This window comes from Rhinolophus ferrumequinum, chromosome 10 (assembly GCF_004115265.2).
Source record: "Rhinolophus ferrumequinum isolate MPI-CBG mRhiFer1 chromosome 10, mRhiFer1_v1.p, whole genome shotgun sequence".
NCBI classification, from domain to species: Eukaryota; Metazoa; Chordata; class Mammalia; order Chiroptera; family Rhinolophidae; genus Rhinolophus; species Rhinolophus ferrumequinum.
The window spans coordinates 18424624-18441810 of record NC_046293.1 but is presented as its reverse complement, the minus strand read 5'-3'; the positions used below and the strand labels follow the sequence as shown (position 1 = coordinate 18441810).

General features: G+C 36.3%; 1 protein-coding gene across 1 annotated transcript in view; it reads left to right on the top strand.

The window, feature by feature from the left end:
- Nucleotides 1-17187, top strand: part of GAS2L3 (growth arrest specific 2 like 3) — a 37084-nt gene that overhangs the window by 797 nt on the left and 19100 nt on the right. Inside the window, exons 2-4 of the mRNA XM_033118507.1 lie at nt 9853-9899; nt 15047-15215; nt 16377-16492. Of these exons, the coding sequence (XP_032974398.1) occupies nt 9853-9899; nt 15047-15215; nt 16377-16492 (332 nt within the window). The remainder of the gene's footprint in view (nt 1-9852; nt 9900-15046; nt 15216-16376; nt 16493-17187) is intronic.

The window sequence follows — 17187 nt, the reverse complement described above, 5'->3', positions numbered from 1 at the left end:
ATCTCTAAAAGAAGGTTAATAATAGTTCCTACCTCATTGATGTGAGGGTTGTCGTGAGGATTAAATGGAATAATCCGTATAACGGGTTTAGCACGGTGCCTGAAACATAGCTTTTATTATTTCTGTGCTGTTTAATTTGGATTAAAATGTTCAAGTTATCTCCAAAGGATGGAGAGGAGCAGAAGCGAAGGTGGTGCCAAAGGTAGTGGTAGTAATTATTCATTGATCAAGTTAATACATGCCAAGCACTTAAAACTGTATCCGGCACATACTAAACACTCTTATCAAATGCATTATTGCCTAGAATGTGCCAGGTTCTGTGTTCTAGGTGCTTTACTTCTGTTTTTTTTTTTTTTTTTAAAGCTCTTAATAATTCTGCGTAGTTGGTGTTACCTGCATGTTATAGGTGAGGAAACTGAAGCTGGGAGAAAGGAAATAACCTACTGAGGTCCACCAGAATTCAGCCCAGACTGTCTCACTCAACGTCCAACTTCTTTTTTGTATCACTCTGTCCTTACATTTATATTCCCAGCATTAAGCAACTTCTCTGCACAGAGTTGTTTGTAGGACCCAGGTTCATTTCTGCTGTGGGTATGGATTTATTTTGAATATTTTGTGAATTGAAAAAATAAGAAATAACTTGTGATGGTAAATCAAAGTGTGTGATAAGAGAGTAATGTCGACAATATACATGATATTACTAAAAAACTAAATGAGTCCAATTGGTGTGGCGAGAATTGGTCAGTTCTGAAGTAATGTTTCCTAATTTATATTTTCCCATTTAGTTTTTGCTTATTCACTATATTTTTACTAAACTGCACTTTTCTAGTATCTTTTTTCCCCCTGTGACTCTCATTTTAAGTTTGTGGAGATAAGAGAAGGAAGTTCAGTTATTTCAATAATTTTTTTCAAGCCAACTGTTAATGAGGAAAGTAAGGGATTAAGGTTACTGTGTATTATTATATTTTATTTCTTACAGTAACATGTCTGTGTATGTATTTCTGGTGTGTGTGTTTTACTTATTGTTTGTTGCTTTTTATACTTTGATATCAGATACATTTTTACATACCTAATGAGCCATGTGATGTACGTGGGATTTGTGAGAATAGGAAACTTGTTTCACTTTGAGTTTCCCTATTTTTAATTGAAGTTTAACTGCCATAGAGAAATGCCACAAAATTATAATTTCTTTCATGTTTTTCCTAAAAATTCAAAAAGTTTTCTCATATTATTACATTGTTACAGAGTAGCTTGTTTTAACAGAAAGTTACCATGTATTTCATAAATGAATTACTAATTTCCAAAGAACTAGAATGTAATAAAATGGAGTAGATATGCTAAACGTAATTTCATCTTTGTTGATGCAAGAGTCATAGGAATTTTACCGGATTATAACCATCAGTAATATGCTGGATATTCCTGTAGTGCTGACTGATAGAAACTTCTGCCTACTATCACATAACATAAACTTCTGTAAAAAAGTGTAATATTAGCTATAGTGAAGGGCTCACTTTATGTAGTTTTAAACCTAATAACATTTGTTTTCCCTTGATGGATGACTTGTTAATATTTTTGATTCCCAAAACAAAATTGGCTGTTGAGAAATGGTTTAAATATATTCAGAAGTTTTTCTTTTTTACACACACACACACACACACACACACACACACACTTTAGAAAACATTGTGATCCCAGTAACAATTATATATACTGCCTTGCTGATTGCTTTTGTTGCATAAGATATACTAAACGTCTTTTAATATTAGTAGATGTAGTTCTACCTTATTTTTTAAATGGCTAACTGAATCCACTGTCTGAATGTCCTGTAAGTTATTTGAACAGTTTTCTGCAAATGGATAGTTAACTATTGTGTTTACATTTCTTTATATTAGTGTGTGTGTTTTCCATAGAGTCTTTTAGTCTATGATATATATAGGAAAACTGATTTTAAGTTCTTTTAAATATTTTTGTATCCCACATTTCATGACAAATTAATAATTCTGTCTAATATAAAATTAAGTTATTCAGGTTGAATCTCTGCCAAACGGTGCAAGAGGAAAATTTCAAATAAAAAAATCAAAGACTCCCAGCAAATGAACAGCCTCTATATTTTACAAATAATACGTGATGTTTTATTAAACTGTAACAATTTTATTTCTTTCTCTTCAAAGTCTTCATCTGGCTTGGGAAGCTGCCTTTCCCTTAAATGAATACACTACAGATTTATTTCATTATTGTTTCATATTCCTTTTAGTTATAAATACAATATTTATTGTATTTAGGAGTAATCCCAATATTAATTTTAGCACTGATTTCTACATAGAAGTAGAAGGGATGGAGACTGTTACCCCTTGAGGATCTTATTTTAAGAAGTATAGAGTACAGTAAAATCGAAGCATATATCACTATATAACCTACATTGGGGAGGGGATTCAGGGGGACTCTTTAGAGGAATTGAATGTGAGGGACAGATAGGAGCGAGTCTGGAAGAGGAGGAAGAGAGTGTTCCATGTAGATGGATCAGTTTGTGCAAAGACGCAGAAATGAGAGGGCCTGGTGGTCTAAGCACAGTTCTATATGGCTGGCGTGTAAGGGTCAAGAGCTGAGGCTGGAGGGGATCCTGTAAGGCTTTGTTAGCTTTGTGAAGGAGTGTGGGCCTTATCTCAAAGGCAGGGAAGAGGCATTTAGGGCTGTAAGCAGAAGAGTAGTAACATGTCCTCAGATGGGCGTTTGTGAAGGATCGCTGTGGCTGCAGTACATGAAGAACAGGTTGGAGGCTTTTAAAAGGCTGGAGAAAGGGTGACTGGTTGGAGGCTGTGTCAGTAAACCTGGAGGAAGATGATGGCAGCTTGAATTAGAGGAGTGGTTATAGATACTGAAGAGAAAATTTAGAAGTAGAAGCAACAAGATAGGGTCATTGACTGTTTCGGCTGAGGTGAGGTAGGGACCCCTGGAGGAAGAGGTAGAGGTGTGAGAGAGGAAGGAATAAAGGATGCCCTGGTAACTGGGTGAGTCTTGGTGTCATTCCCCCAGATGGGAAACACAGGAAACCTTTGTAAATATTTAAATGAGTGAGTGAATGAACTAGTGATCTCAGATACACAAAGGCAGGAGCATTTGATGGTGGTGATGGTGGTGATGGTGGTGATGATAGCGATGATAGCAAACACAGCACCCACAGTGGGTTTTACCTGTATATTTTGCATCTGTTCCTTTTATAAACTGGTGCCCTTTTCTCGTTGCTTCAACATACTGGGCTCACTGTATCTTCTGATCATGTTTTGCTTTCTCTAGGTTAGGTCAAATGTCTTGACCCCCTGGACAAATCTTTCTTTCTTCACTTAAGTGTTATTAGTTTCCTATTACTGCTATAACACATAACCACAACTTAGTGGTTTAAAACAACACAAATTTATTATCTTATAGTTTGGGAGGACAAAAATCTGAAATGAGTTTTTTTTTTAAAAAAAAGATGTCGGTAGGGCCGTGTTCCTTCTGGAGGCTCCAGGGGAGAGTCCATGTCTTTCCCTTTTCCGTTTTCCAGAGAGCACCTGCATTCCTGGGCCCCTTCCTCCATCTTCAAAGCCAGCAGCATAACCACTCAAATCTCTCCCTCTTTCTCTGTCTCTCTTCCGTCATGGTACCTTTCACCTTCTCTCTCTCTGCTTCTGTTCTCACGTGGCCTCTTCTGACTCTGACGCTTCCGCATCTCTCCTTCTAAGGACTCTAGTGATTACACTGGGCCCATAGGATAATCTCCCACGTTAAGGTCCTTAATTGACTGAATCCGCAAGGTCCGTTTTGCCCATGAATGCAGTATATTCACAGGTCCTGGGGATTAGGACGCAGACATCTTGGGGGACCATTATATTGTCTACCACAAATGGAGTTGATTTAAGTGTAATAGAAATGTGCTGCCCAGTGGGGCAATCGTATGAATCCCTGAGTAGCACACTGTCCCCAGAATCCTTGCTCCTTGGCACAGCTATTCTATCCTGTGTACTTGGACCCTCTGCCTCCACCCCAGTCTTAGTAATTTTTTCTTAGTGATTCTGCTGGTATATCAGGCAGCCTGCTTGACCTGTTTCTCCTTGGACATGTTGGGTGAGAGGCAAAGTCAATTGATCAATTCAGGTTGCATAATAAAAATAAAAAATAATAATACCGAAAAAGGTCTCCTTTCAGACACTCATCTACTACGTGGCTGCCTCCAAGCTTTGCTGTTATGTTTCTTCTATGGCAGAAACACTGTGGAGAAGGGAGACCACCCAGTGTTTCCTAGAGATTTTCACATTTCTCTTACCAAAATGTTTCCTAAACTTCCTAGGCTTGAATACTTCTATCAACACCATGTCCAACAGCAGTCCAGAAACTTGTACTTGGCCAAGCAATGTACAGGAAAAACTCAAAATAACATAAAGCACACTCACTGTAAAGGCAAGTGATTGAGAGAAATGCTATGTGACTTCAAGAGCTACAGATACAATGAATTCGGGTGGATCAGGGAGGGCTAGTGGGAGGAGGTAAATCAAAGAAGTTATATTCCTGGATTAGTTGAGAAGAGGAGGGATCTCTTCAATTATTCCTTCCCTATCTCCTTTGCTGACTCTTCCACTCATGTCTAAATGTTGGATTTGCACAGGACTTGTTCTTAGACCCTTAGCACTGCTTTCTTCTTTTCTTTCTCAGGTGATCTCATTCTTTCCAGTGGCTTTACCTCCCAAGTATTTGCTGACAATTTCTATCTCCTTAACTTTCTTTTTAGTTCTAGATTAGTATTTCCAACTGCCAACCTGATATTGCCACTTGAGTGTCTTTAAAATGTCTCAAATTAAACATGACCCAAACAGCACTTCTGACCTGTCTATCCTCCCCGCCACCCCAGCCCCGTTTCAGTCTGTTCAGACTGCCATCGTCCTTATCTCAGTAACTGCTACCACTATCTATTTGCTCAGTTGCTTAAGCCAGAAAACTGGGAATCATTCTTGACACTTCACTCTGCTCTTACATCCCTCTCTTTCACCCCTCCATCGCTAACCATTATCAAGTCTTGCTTTTAACTCCAAAATAGATATCATATCCCTCCGCTTCTCTGCAGTGGAGACATGTCAGCATTCAAGCTCAGTCACCATCAGTTGTCACTGAACTCTGCAGTGGATTCCTATCTCTTCCTCTGCCAGGCTTACTGTCCAGCTCATTTCCTACATGCTCCATTTCTTTTGCTCTCACGATTCCTCCTTTTCTCACTGTTTCCCCTAGTGCTTTTCCCCAGATCTCTATTCACCCTTCCTTCTGTTTCCCCCTGCTTTCTGTTAAACCCCTCACTATTTCACTCCCATGCTTTTCTCTCCCTCTCAGCTCTTTTAACTCTATGAATTAGGTTATGTTTCTCCCTGGGTGAAAACTCTCCCTTAGCTTCCCGCTGCACGTAGAATGAAATCTAATTTCCTCAGCATGGCCCTGTGTGGTGGGGGCCACTGCCTACCTTCTCAACCCTGCCGTAAGCCACACATTCTCCGTGCTTCCGCCATACCGGCTTCTTTCTGTTCTTGGAATGTGCCAAACTCTTTCTGTGTCCAGAGTCTTTACAAAAAATTATGCTCTATGCATAAAACTCTTCCTCCTCTCTCTCCCTGGCCAATTCCTACCATTCTTCAAATTCATGTTTTTCCTCCAGCAAAACCATTTCTCACCACTCTATCTAAGTGTCAAGTAAGCCCCTGATGTTTCTCTGTTCTTTCCTTCACAACTATGATTTAACGTTGTGTGTTCCATGTGAGTATTCCCTACATACACAAATAAATGTATTACCTCCGTACAGGCAGCCACATGTCTGTCATGTACATCACTGTGTCTCTTGCTTGTGTGCCTAGTTCAGTAAAGGGTGTAAATGCTGTTGAATAAATGAATGAGTGCCCCCCACATGACAAAGCAGGTAGCCTGAACAGTGATAGAGCCACAGAATTGAGCAAAACTGAGGACAGTGAGGGGACAGACAGGCTGACTGGGGCAGAGCACCTATGTGGGATAAACTCCCGGAGACTTCTGTTCTAGCAGGAGAACTGGACGTCACAAATTCATGTCTCAGTATCCCCCCAGTTATGATGTGGGTATTTTAAAGCTTTTACTCTCATTGAAAACCTTCATTGATTTAGCTTTTACTTTTATTGATATGATAGCTATCATATTTATTTTTATGATAGTAAAAGAAGCTTTCCAAATTATATTTAATATTTTCTGAGTATTATTAGCCTTGTTTTCTTATCTTTTTAAACTGATAAATTATAATAAAGGAACTATAATTATGTCTCATTACTGACAACAACTCACTTGTTAAGTGCTAGCTGTGTGTCAGGTACTTTATTTGTATCATCCTGTTTAGCCTTTACAACAACCGTATGAGGGAGTTGGTGGTATCCCATTTTGCAAATGGGAATACTGAGGCTCAGAGAAGTTAACCACCTCAAGGGCCTATAGCTAATATACGTGCTGGGGCAGCTACTTTTTACCGCAGTGCTGTTTCTATGGTGAGTTACGTTAGCACAAATATGAAATATGTTTAGTATGGATATAGCTTTCCTATTTCTGTTAGGCAATCAGGAAATATTTTACTCAAAAAATTTAAAGCTGAGAAAGTTGGTTTTTTTTCCCTTGAACAAATCAGAGAGAATATCTTCTTCAACTAGTTTTCTCATAGCTTATTAAAAAACGAATGTGTTTTGACATACAGAAAGGCAGGTAGAGACTAGTATAATAACACCTGTGTTCTCACCAATTACCTTGGAATCAGGTCTTACTAGTACCTCTGTCCATCCCTCCCCAACCTCATCTTCCTCCCCGTCTCAGTAGTAACCACTGTCTCAGTAGTAACCACTGTCCCCGCTTTGGCATTTATGGTGTACCGGCTGCGTGCTGCACGTGTGTGTGTTGCAGTGGCCGTTGATGCTACTATTTTTCTGAAGAAACTTACCTAATTTCTTAGCTTCTTTTGCTGTTCTTTTCAAAGTTGACCCTCGATTTGTACCAGCACTGAGCCATGCCACCTTCTGCCCTCCCCACCATGTCCTGTAATGTGGATGAGGAGTCAACACGTACTCAGCTTCAGAGCCTGCAGCTGTGGGGCAAAGGGTCCGTTCAACAGGTTGGCGTTTTCTCCCATCGGGATCTGAAGTCACATGGGTGTGAAGAGCCTTACCAAAAATAACCCTGAGGACCCCATGACTGAAACTTTTTAAGATGAGTGGGTTAGGCCCAGATCCTGTTCCAGTTTCAGGTGGATGAGCACATTCTGCGTTTCTCACATTTCCCCCAGGTTTGAAAATTAAGTGGAGCAGTCTTCACTTATGATCTCTGCATCAGCTCCTTGTCTTGTGCAAGATTCCCAGCTAGGTCAGAATATAGTCTGGACGTGGTCACGAGAGGTCTTTTTTTCCTCCAAATCTAAGGGAAAAGACTTCCTCTAGTAGGCAAACACTTGAAGTAGACGTCTCCAAAAAGAGAAGGACGAAAATAGAAACAAAATAAAGCCAACAAGTTTCTAATTAAGATGTAGCTTCAAAAATGAAGTGTTGCCGATTCAGTATAATTGGTTTACGGGGTTAAAAATAGAGAATGAGACTTTCAGGGAAAGATAGGAACTAGGAAAATACGTAATAAAATGAGTTTGAAGCAATCAAGAGTTGTGAATTGTGATGCAGATTGAGGGCTGGGGCTAACTAGAAAAGATGCTGCTTTTGGGATTAAATGTCTGAGACACAAAAATGATTTAGAAAGAAAATAGTGAATGACTAGCAAATATCAGTAACTGGCCCTTAGTGTTTGGGACACTGAGTACTCATGAATTAATTGATGATTCACTGACAATCTCATCAGTTTATAAAAGTTTTCCTATCAAATCATATATTTATGTACATGATAGGTTTTCATCACATATGAAGTTACGTTGTAATTTACCTGAGTACTTACCTGAGTATGTTATTAAAGAATTTCTTTTTAAAGGTAATCCAGATTGGGTTCTCTTTTTGTCATCTTTCAAGAAGTTCTGTCTATTGCACAGGAAGGAATGATTCAAGAAATATACATAAAAAGGACTTTTCTGCTAAAGTTTAAGTGAACGTTGTACACAAATTCTTCATTTCTTTCATAAAACTAATTTTGTTGAATTTTCCACGAAAAGTGCAACTACTGAACATTCTTGTGATAGCTTCTTTGTGAAAGTGTCCCTGTTCTTGATTTGCACACACGCCTTATAATTTGGGCCTTCTTTTGTTTGGGGTTGGCAGTTCCAACTGTTCCAGCTCTTGTCTGATTGTGTGGGACGCCTTATTTTAATGGGAGCAGCTTCTTTGCTGCATTTTTAAAAAATGGTCTCGGAAGCTCCTTACTGTGGATCTTTGTTGGGGACAAAGGATTATTTATGCTAAAGGAAAATGTATTCCCCACGGACTTAGCTCGTGGGAAGCATAACAAGCTCATTAGTAATGCTCGGTTGTGCTTTGGCCTTTTGCTGTGGTAGCGAGGGGAAAATGACATCAAAAAAGACATTCTGCTGTCCTTTTGCTTTCCTGCAAAGAAAATATGATGTAATATTAGATTTTTTAGTTGGGTTTAGCTCAAGTTCAACTTTGGTACCAGGAGAAATGCTCCTGAAAGGAAGGCAATATATATAGTTGGCACTGTGCATGAGGTTTGTCTGGTATAACTTAGAGGAGAAAATAACTTTTGGAAACTGATAGCATTTTAGCGTTATAAACTGTTTATTTTTTTTCCTTAGAATCTCTTCGTGGTGGTGTACAATAAAAAATAACTACTGTATTATGCTGCTATAAGCAATTAAAAATCCTAGGTATATATGTTAATTATTTTGAGTGTTTTTAAACTCTTCACTTTTTTTCCCTCTGAAAGTACATTAAAGAATTATTTAACCTAACTTAATTCAAGTTGTGTGGTGTTTTCCTTGTAGATTTCAAGAATATTACTTTGGAGCTAAATTCTGCTGTTTCTTTTGTGTTTTTGTCTTTAGCACCTCATGGAGAAAATCACTTATAAAAAATTATTATAGAAAGCCATTGAGTTTTGTTTCACAGTTAAAATTGATATTTAGTTTGTTACCGTATCATCTGGTAAAAGAAGCTTATGGTTAAGCTTGTGAATTTATACAAAGTCCAGATGAACTTTATGATCACTATGTAAAGATCAGATGAGAGATACTTGACTTTTAGTATCAGTTATTGTGATATTTGTATTTATATTACATTTACATTATGTTTATAGGGGAAATTTCTTGGAGATTTTTATATGGCTAAGTTTTATTGCTAACTTTACTAGGCAAATGCTTCAAGCATTCATTTGAAGCCAGATATTTCAAGAATTGGCTTGCTTGAAATCATACAATTAGTGAAACGTCCCACCAGCATTTTCATTTTTGGTAGATTAGCTAAAGAAGAGAGAGAGGGGGAGAGACAGAGAGAGGGAGGGAGGGAATGAAGGAGGGAGGGAGAGTGAGACAGAGAGAGAGAGAGAGAGAGAGAGAGAGAGAGAGAGAGAGAGAGAGGGAGGGAGACTGTTCTCTCTATTGTATCACTTCTCTACCCTAGAAAAAACAATTACTTTGATACTAGTGCCAAAAACTACATATTAAAATGTGTTTCAGATTTTCCTGTTTCAAATGAGGAGTACTTTTATAAAGTAAGAAACTAGGAGTAATTATTGAATTCTTTTATAGTCAAATTATTCCAACTAGAAGAAAAAGTTTCAGGTGTTCAAATAAATCAGAATCCTTGTAATCTGAGGGTTTAGAAGGATAAGAAAGCTGTCATTGTGTGCATATTAATGTTTTGTTCTATTTTTCAGAAAAGCAGTTTCATTTCAGTATTGAGACCATGCAGCCTGCAATTCAAGTAAGTGTTTTTCTTGGAAAAAATATTTTTAAGTTGAGAGATTAATATAATACAATTGTAATAATTAGTAAAATACTAAAATTATCAAAAGGTTTTTATTGTACTAGTTTTTTTTCAGTTTTTTATAACTTGTATTAAATTTATTGGTGTGACTTTGGTTAGTAAAAGTAAAATTATGTAGGTTTCAGGTGTACGTTTCTGTAATACATCTATTTATTGCACTATATATACTAGTTTTTTAAAGCATCAAATTTTCATAACAGGAGTACTATATTTTGACTTTCTATTTCTGAGAATATTTTAATTTTAGGCCTATGTTGAATATTTGTAGGACTCACAAATACCATATTGGATATTTGTAAGAATCAAAAATACCCTAAGGTTGGTGGGTCCATCTGATTTATATTACTCTGGGGAAAGAATTGGAATATTTTGTAGTTTTCCTCATTACAATTTAGTATATATTTATAGTTAAAAAGCTTTCTGTGAAAACAAATCTAATTTTTTTATTTTAGATAATTGTACATGTGTCCTATAATGCCTGTAAAGAAACAATTATTAAAATTTAAAGAGCGTTTTTTTTTCTTTTTCTGTTGCTTTGATTTTTGGTGGGGGGAGGCAAGATGGGAATGAGACAAACCAAAATAATCTTACATGTGAGTGATTTTCAGAGTTGGTACAGTATTTGCTATATTATTCTTATATCCTTTTAAGTTTTCTTTCTTTGCTATAAATAGAACATGATTGACTATTAACTTAAAGATAAAAATCACATTGAAATTCTATCTAGAAAGAAAGATGAAAGCAGCTGATGATAAAATTTGCCTTGGAAAAATGAGAACTTTAGAATCAATCAGATTGCATTTCTGATCTAGTTCTGCCAGTCTGATTGTGAGATTCTGGCAAGTTATTTTACTTCTCTGAATCTCTGCTTCCATACTTCTACCATGTTTCCCCGAAAACATGACCTAGCCGGACCATCAGCTCTAATTCATCTTTTGGAGCAAAAATTAATAAGACCTGTCCTATTTTAATATAATATAATATAATATAATGTAATATAATATAATATAATACTGGGTCTTATATTAATTTTTATCTCCAAAAGATGCATTAGAACTGATGGTCTGGCTAGGTCTTATTTTCGGGGAAACACGGTTAGGTGAGATAACACACACCAAGTGCCTACTAGAATGTATATTGCATAGTAGGCACTTCACAAATTTGGTTGTATCATTTATACAACAAAATTTTCCAGATGTAAACTGGAGATTATACCTATGTCATGCAAGTCTTTCTTTTTTCTCTTCCCTTTCCTTCCTTCCTTCCTCCCTTCCTTCCTTCCTTCCGCTTATGAAGCTAACAGTGGGTGATAGCTTAGAGAAGAGAATTTATCAGTGGTTAAGAACAACTCGGAATGTGGTCTTGCTTGTACTCCCTCCTATGCTATACTGCTACGTCCTAGTACTCTACTAATAAAGAGTTCTGTTATTTTGTTTTCCTTTTGGGACATGGGAGTCCATGGCAGTTTCCCAGAAGGTCTTATTCCTCCCCTTTGGGTCTCCTCAAGTCCATATTGAATATGCTCAGCACTTATTTATTACTCAAAAGCATTGTCTGATTATTTCTTTGTATTCTCTTTTTAACCAGGTCGCAGAAATGTCATCAGTTTCGTGTTGACATTAGATTATGTTTTCTTGATTTGTTATAGAGTGCTTTTTATCATTGCCACATTGACCATGTTGTTCTCATTTCTACAATGGTCATTCATATTTTTTTAACTTGGTGATTATTTTTATAGTGTTGTTTATAGTTCCATGAAACCTTCCCTAATATAGATTCCACAGATCTGTCTTTATTGATTCTTCTCTAAGAGCACCCTTAGCACCTGCCATGGAAGTTTTTCTTTTCTACCTGATGACTAGGAGAACTTCCCTGAATTTTTCCTCTTTCTCAGCTAACTATATTAGACAGTTATCTAGTTATTTGTAAGTACCTTACAGAGAGGAGACATCCAGTATATAGGTGTTATCAATTGGTTTCTTATTTATTACATTAAGATCTTACTTGTCCTTTTTTATGTCTTTCATTGTGACTAGTATATAAACATACAGTCTAAAAACCAATGAACAATAGTTCCTAACCTCTTTTGGGTCGTAGTCCCCTTTTGAGAATCTTTTGAGAATCTAACAAAAGCTATGAACTCTGAGAAAAGGGCCATGTGGACACAGGCATAAAATTTTCCGTAAATATAAACAAGTTTACGTACCTGCTCAGGTTCATATATAGACTGCCTATAAATTGAGAATTTCTGCAGTACGACAGCTTTCAGCATGTTTTAGAACAACCATTATACATGTATTTTTTGTTATTAATATCTAACTTAATACGCTACCTGACTAACCCAGGTTATTATAGTCTTCTGCTTCCAATAATAGGACAATCTAAATACTCTTCTCCCTCATGTGGCAAGAATTTGGAATGACCTTTATTAATGTTAGCTTCTTCATTTTCACACTTAATTTTTTTCAAAACCACCCTCCTAACTAATGTACGTCTTTCCTTGACAAACATTTGCTCTGCCTTTTTTCAGCTCTGCCAAATGGTTAAATGACAAATAACATATTCCACTGATTATAAGATACTATTGATTGTAAGATGCATCTTGATTTTGGTGGTACAAAATCATTTGCTGATATCTATTCCTCAGTTATACCAACAAATATTTTTGGCTAAATACCATGTGCTAGGTATTATACTGAGTTCTGGGATTACGAACAGAAATACAACATGCTTATGAAGGAAAGGTTTAGATAATAAATCTTTGCTATACTCCCTTTGAAAAATTTTAAGAGAATTCAGGGAAATAAATAACATCTTGTCTTTTTCCTAAAACTTTATAGGTTTCTCATATAGTTGGGAGTTCATTTCCCAATTCCTATCCTCAATTCTTGAAATAATGTCCCTCAAGTGACTTATGTTTCTCTTATTTTTTGGGTATTTTTATTTAGTTTTGCTACTCCTCCTTGCCTCTTGTGTTACATATTTATGTTCTTTCTTTGCCCTTTTTTTTTCTTTTAAATTTATGGATGTTAAGATTTTTGTTTTTAAGCAACTTTATTTCTCATGGGAGATTAGAAACAGTTGTTGTTTTCTCCAGCGTTTCTCTGGATCAACTGTGTTGGTGGTATGGCTTTTGATTTGGTGTTGTAAGACTTAACTCAGTAAACCTCAGTAAGTTTAATATGTTTTAGGGGGAAAGTTAGCTATTTTTAGAAATCAAGTAAGTAAGGATACTTGGTATTACTTGGTACTTACACTTTTCTTTTTTAAACTTTTCAAAATTTGGTTTTAAAGCAATCACAAGCCTACAAAGTAATTGTTAAGTATAGTACAGAGATACTTATTTGTCTGAATCTTTTCAGAATAAGTTGCCAACTTATTGGATGTAATCACCTCCAAATACTTGAGTGTGTATTTCTCACAAATGAGGACATCTTCCTACACAACCACAATGCAATAATCAGAATCAGGATATTAACATTGGTATAATACGACCATGTAATACTCGGACCACATTCAAATATTGCCAGTTGTCCCAATAATGTTCAGTTCAGAATCACGGTTTTCATTGTGTTGTCATTATCAGTCTGAAACAGTATCCAGTCTTTGTTTTGTCTTTAATGACCATGACCCTTTATAATATTACAGATCAGTTATTTTGTCGAATGTCCCTCAATTTGGATTTGCGTGATGTTTTCTCATGATTAGATTCAGGTTGGGCATCTTTGGCAGGAATATCACAGAGGGCTGCTGTGTTTTCTCACTGCATCCTGTCAGGTGGCATGGGATTTTGATTTGTCATTATTGAGTGTTCACTTTCGTCACTTGGTTAAGAGGCTGTCAGGTTTCTCTATTGTAAAATTACTCTTTTTTTTTCCCTTTGTAATAAGTGTTTTATGAGGAAGTACTTTGAAACTATGTGAAAATTCCAGTCCTGATCAAAATTCCAGTTTGTTTATTTATTTATATCTTTGGATTTATAGTTGTCTATTTTATTCAGTGTGTTATCCATTTATATCATTTTGATACTTATGTTGCTCTTGATTTAGCCAATAGAAGTCACTTCAGGCTGGTTTCTGTGTTGTTTTAGCATGTCCGCATCATTCTTGGAGAATTTCTTTGCTTTCTGGTAAAAGAAATTCCATTCTAACACCATAGGCTCCATTCTAATTTTCTCTCATTGCATATTTGCACCTGTCTTCTTTGGCAGTGAGAAACCTGGCTCCCATGTTATGGAGATAAATCTCCATGTATGTAACCAGTCTTCCGCTGTTGTTGCCTCCCCGCCCTGAGCGGACGAAGCCCTTGCTGGCTCACTTGAGCTTTGACACCCTGCACTGGGACATTACTCCTTCGTCCCCAGGGGAAACCCTCCTTATCCTACGCAGGGGCTGACACTGTGCACAGGGCTGTCCTCTCATCTCATTCAGGCTCTGACCCTCCTTTCAAACGACCTCGTCACTTTACTTGGGCTCTAATTACCCCTTTCTGAATTGAGAATTGATAGTCTTTTCTCTAAATAATCTTCTTTAAGCTTTTGCAAAATTTCAAAATTTTCAACTATTGGTTTGATAATATGTTTATGTCAGTTTTTATTCTAAACCAAAGGTTGACCAGATAGTAAATATTTTTGGCTTGTGAGTCAAAAGGCAAAATCGAGGCTAGTATGTAGGTACTTATATAACGAATGATTTCATTTTAAAATGTAAAAACAGTACTTAGCGTGTGGGCCATACAAAATCAGATGACAGACCAGATTATTTAGAATTTTTTTTTTAGATAGCACTCTTATTATGATTTAAAGTTTACGAAATGCCGTTTATGCATTCATTCAATCATTTATCCATTATTTACCAAATGTTGCTAGTCCCAATACTAGATGTTACAAAGATGTATCTTGTAAGTCAAATATCATTGACTCATTTGATAGCCAAGATGCTGAAACTCTGGTCAGGTAATCTGTTAAATTTACTCATCTAACAAGTGAAGTAAAAATATTATTTGTTGACTTTTATCCTAGACGAATAGTTTGCTTGTAGTTTATGTATTTCTGCCTCCGTTCAGTTGGTTGGGGTTTTCTATAGGTATGGTTTGGAGAAGACCTGCCTCTAAGTCCACGGAGTCCTCTGACCCCCAGGCACGGGCCAGGTTTGGCTGATGTTTGTCAGTATGATGAGTGGATAGCTGTGAGGCACGAAGCCACCCTGTTGCCCATGCAAGAAGACCTGTCCATCTGGTTATCTGGTTTATTAGGTAAGGCTTGAAAAGATACTCAAAATTGTATTCTCTCATTCAGGAAATACTTATTGAGAACCTTATTCTTTGTCAAGAAGTGATTGTTCTAGATGCTGGTGATACTCCAGTGAATGAAAATACTCAGTGTCCTTGTTCTTACAATGCTTATATTCTAGCTGAGGAGATTCCGGGTCATTCCCTCAGGGCTTGAAAAGTAGGGAAGTTTGAATTTTAATGGAAGAGGTCAGTAAGCTTTGAATAATTACATTTTCACTGCTAATGTTAAGATCTTTTTTTAAAGTATATGGGTCTCATTTTGGGATCGATATTTTACTGATTTCTTTTTCCTTACTCTTGTATGAGGCATGGGATTCTGAGTGGAATTTATACTGCAGTTAAAATGATTACTTGTCCTCAGGCATTAATGGGTAGAGGTATATGAAACCTAGGAGGAAATGACAGGTTAGAGAATGTCTGGCATCTTATCGTTTTCCTCAGTTGAAGAATATGATAAGTGCTCTGAACTTTCTCTGCAGAAGAAAATTCTCTCTTTAATACAGAAGTTCATGTAGCATTGCAAGGTTTTTGTAAAAAGGAATACATAAAGCTCATCTTTGGCCTTCCCAAGACAATTAAAAACACAACAAACACTAACTTTAGATATCTGGTATCAGTTTGGTTTGGAAAAAATATTTTAAATGTTTATTATGTAATAAAGCCTCCAAAGAAGAAGGTATTTTAGAGGTGAAAAGTTGGTATTCCCTGAGTGTTTGTTATGTTACTGTCTTTAATTTTTAAAATGAAACAAAGGCCATTTTATTTATAGAGAATTTTTCTTGTTTAAGCAGTAGTAATGTGCAGTAAATCAGAACTTAACCCCAGTAGTGAATATTGACATATAAAACGCTTTGGTCTTTTTAAAATGAAATAAAGTACATATTTATTTTCTTTATTTTTTTCTGCACTTTTACATCACAGATATTTCTGTTTCAGTTGTCTTTTATTTTTAATTTGAAATTCTCTGCTGTTTTAACTGTACCTTCTAAGTAAATAATTACAGTTTGATCTAATATTTGTCTAGTATTGCAGCCCTACTCTGATTACATTTAATAAAATTTTAACACTATTGTTTGAATTTACAGTTTTTAGAGGAATCTTAACTTTGAAATATGTTTTTAGGTATTGAAGTTAAGGCAGAAAGATTATTGGAAGAACTTGATAATGGAGTACTATTATGCCAACTGATTGATGTTCTTCAAAACATGGTGAAAACATGCAACTCTGAAGAACCAGAGGTAGGTAGATATTTGACTAGTAATTTTTATACCTTGGTACATCCAATTTATTTATGTATGTTTCTTCCTATCTCTACAAGGTGTAAACTTCCACCCCAACTATCTATAAGACCTTGAATAATTTACTTAATCTTTTTCAGAATCTAGAAAAATATTCTTACTTGTAAAATGGAAGTATTAACAATTACCTTGTAGGAATTATTTGTGAGGATTCAGTGAAATTAAATGAGATAATCTATAGATGGTGCTTAGTTTAATGCCTAGTGCATAGTAAATATCCAGTGGCTAGCTCGTCTTGAGAACAATAATATCGGATTGTCGTGAGAGTTAAATGAGAAAAGAGCTTGTGATAGTTCCTGGCACAGAGGAGCCGTTATCATCATCACCATCACCATCACCTTTACGTTCTTCATATATTGTTTTGGTGGGTATGTTCTAAAAATATTGGTTGAATGAATAATCATTTTTTAGCTAGTTTTCCTCTGTTGACCCCCAAGTTGTGATTTAAAGTAGATAAGGTTTTCTCTTTTCATCAAACATGGGTGTTTTCACCTGGGGTCTGGCCATTTACACCGTGTTGGTGCAAGTATAAAGTAGTAGCATCTTTCTGGGGGACAGTGAGGGGTATATATCACATTGAAAATAAAGCACATCCTGTGGTATGTAACAATTCTACTTCCAGGAATTTGTTCTAA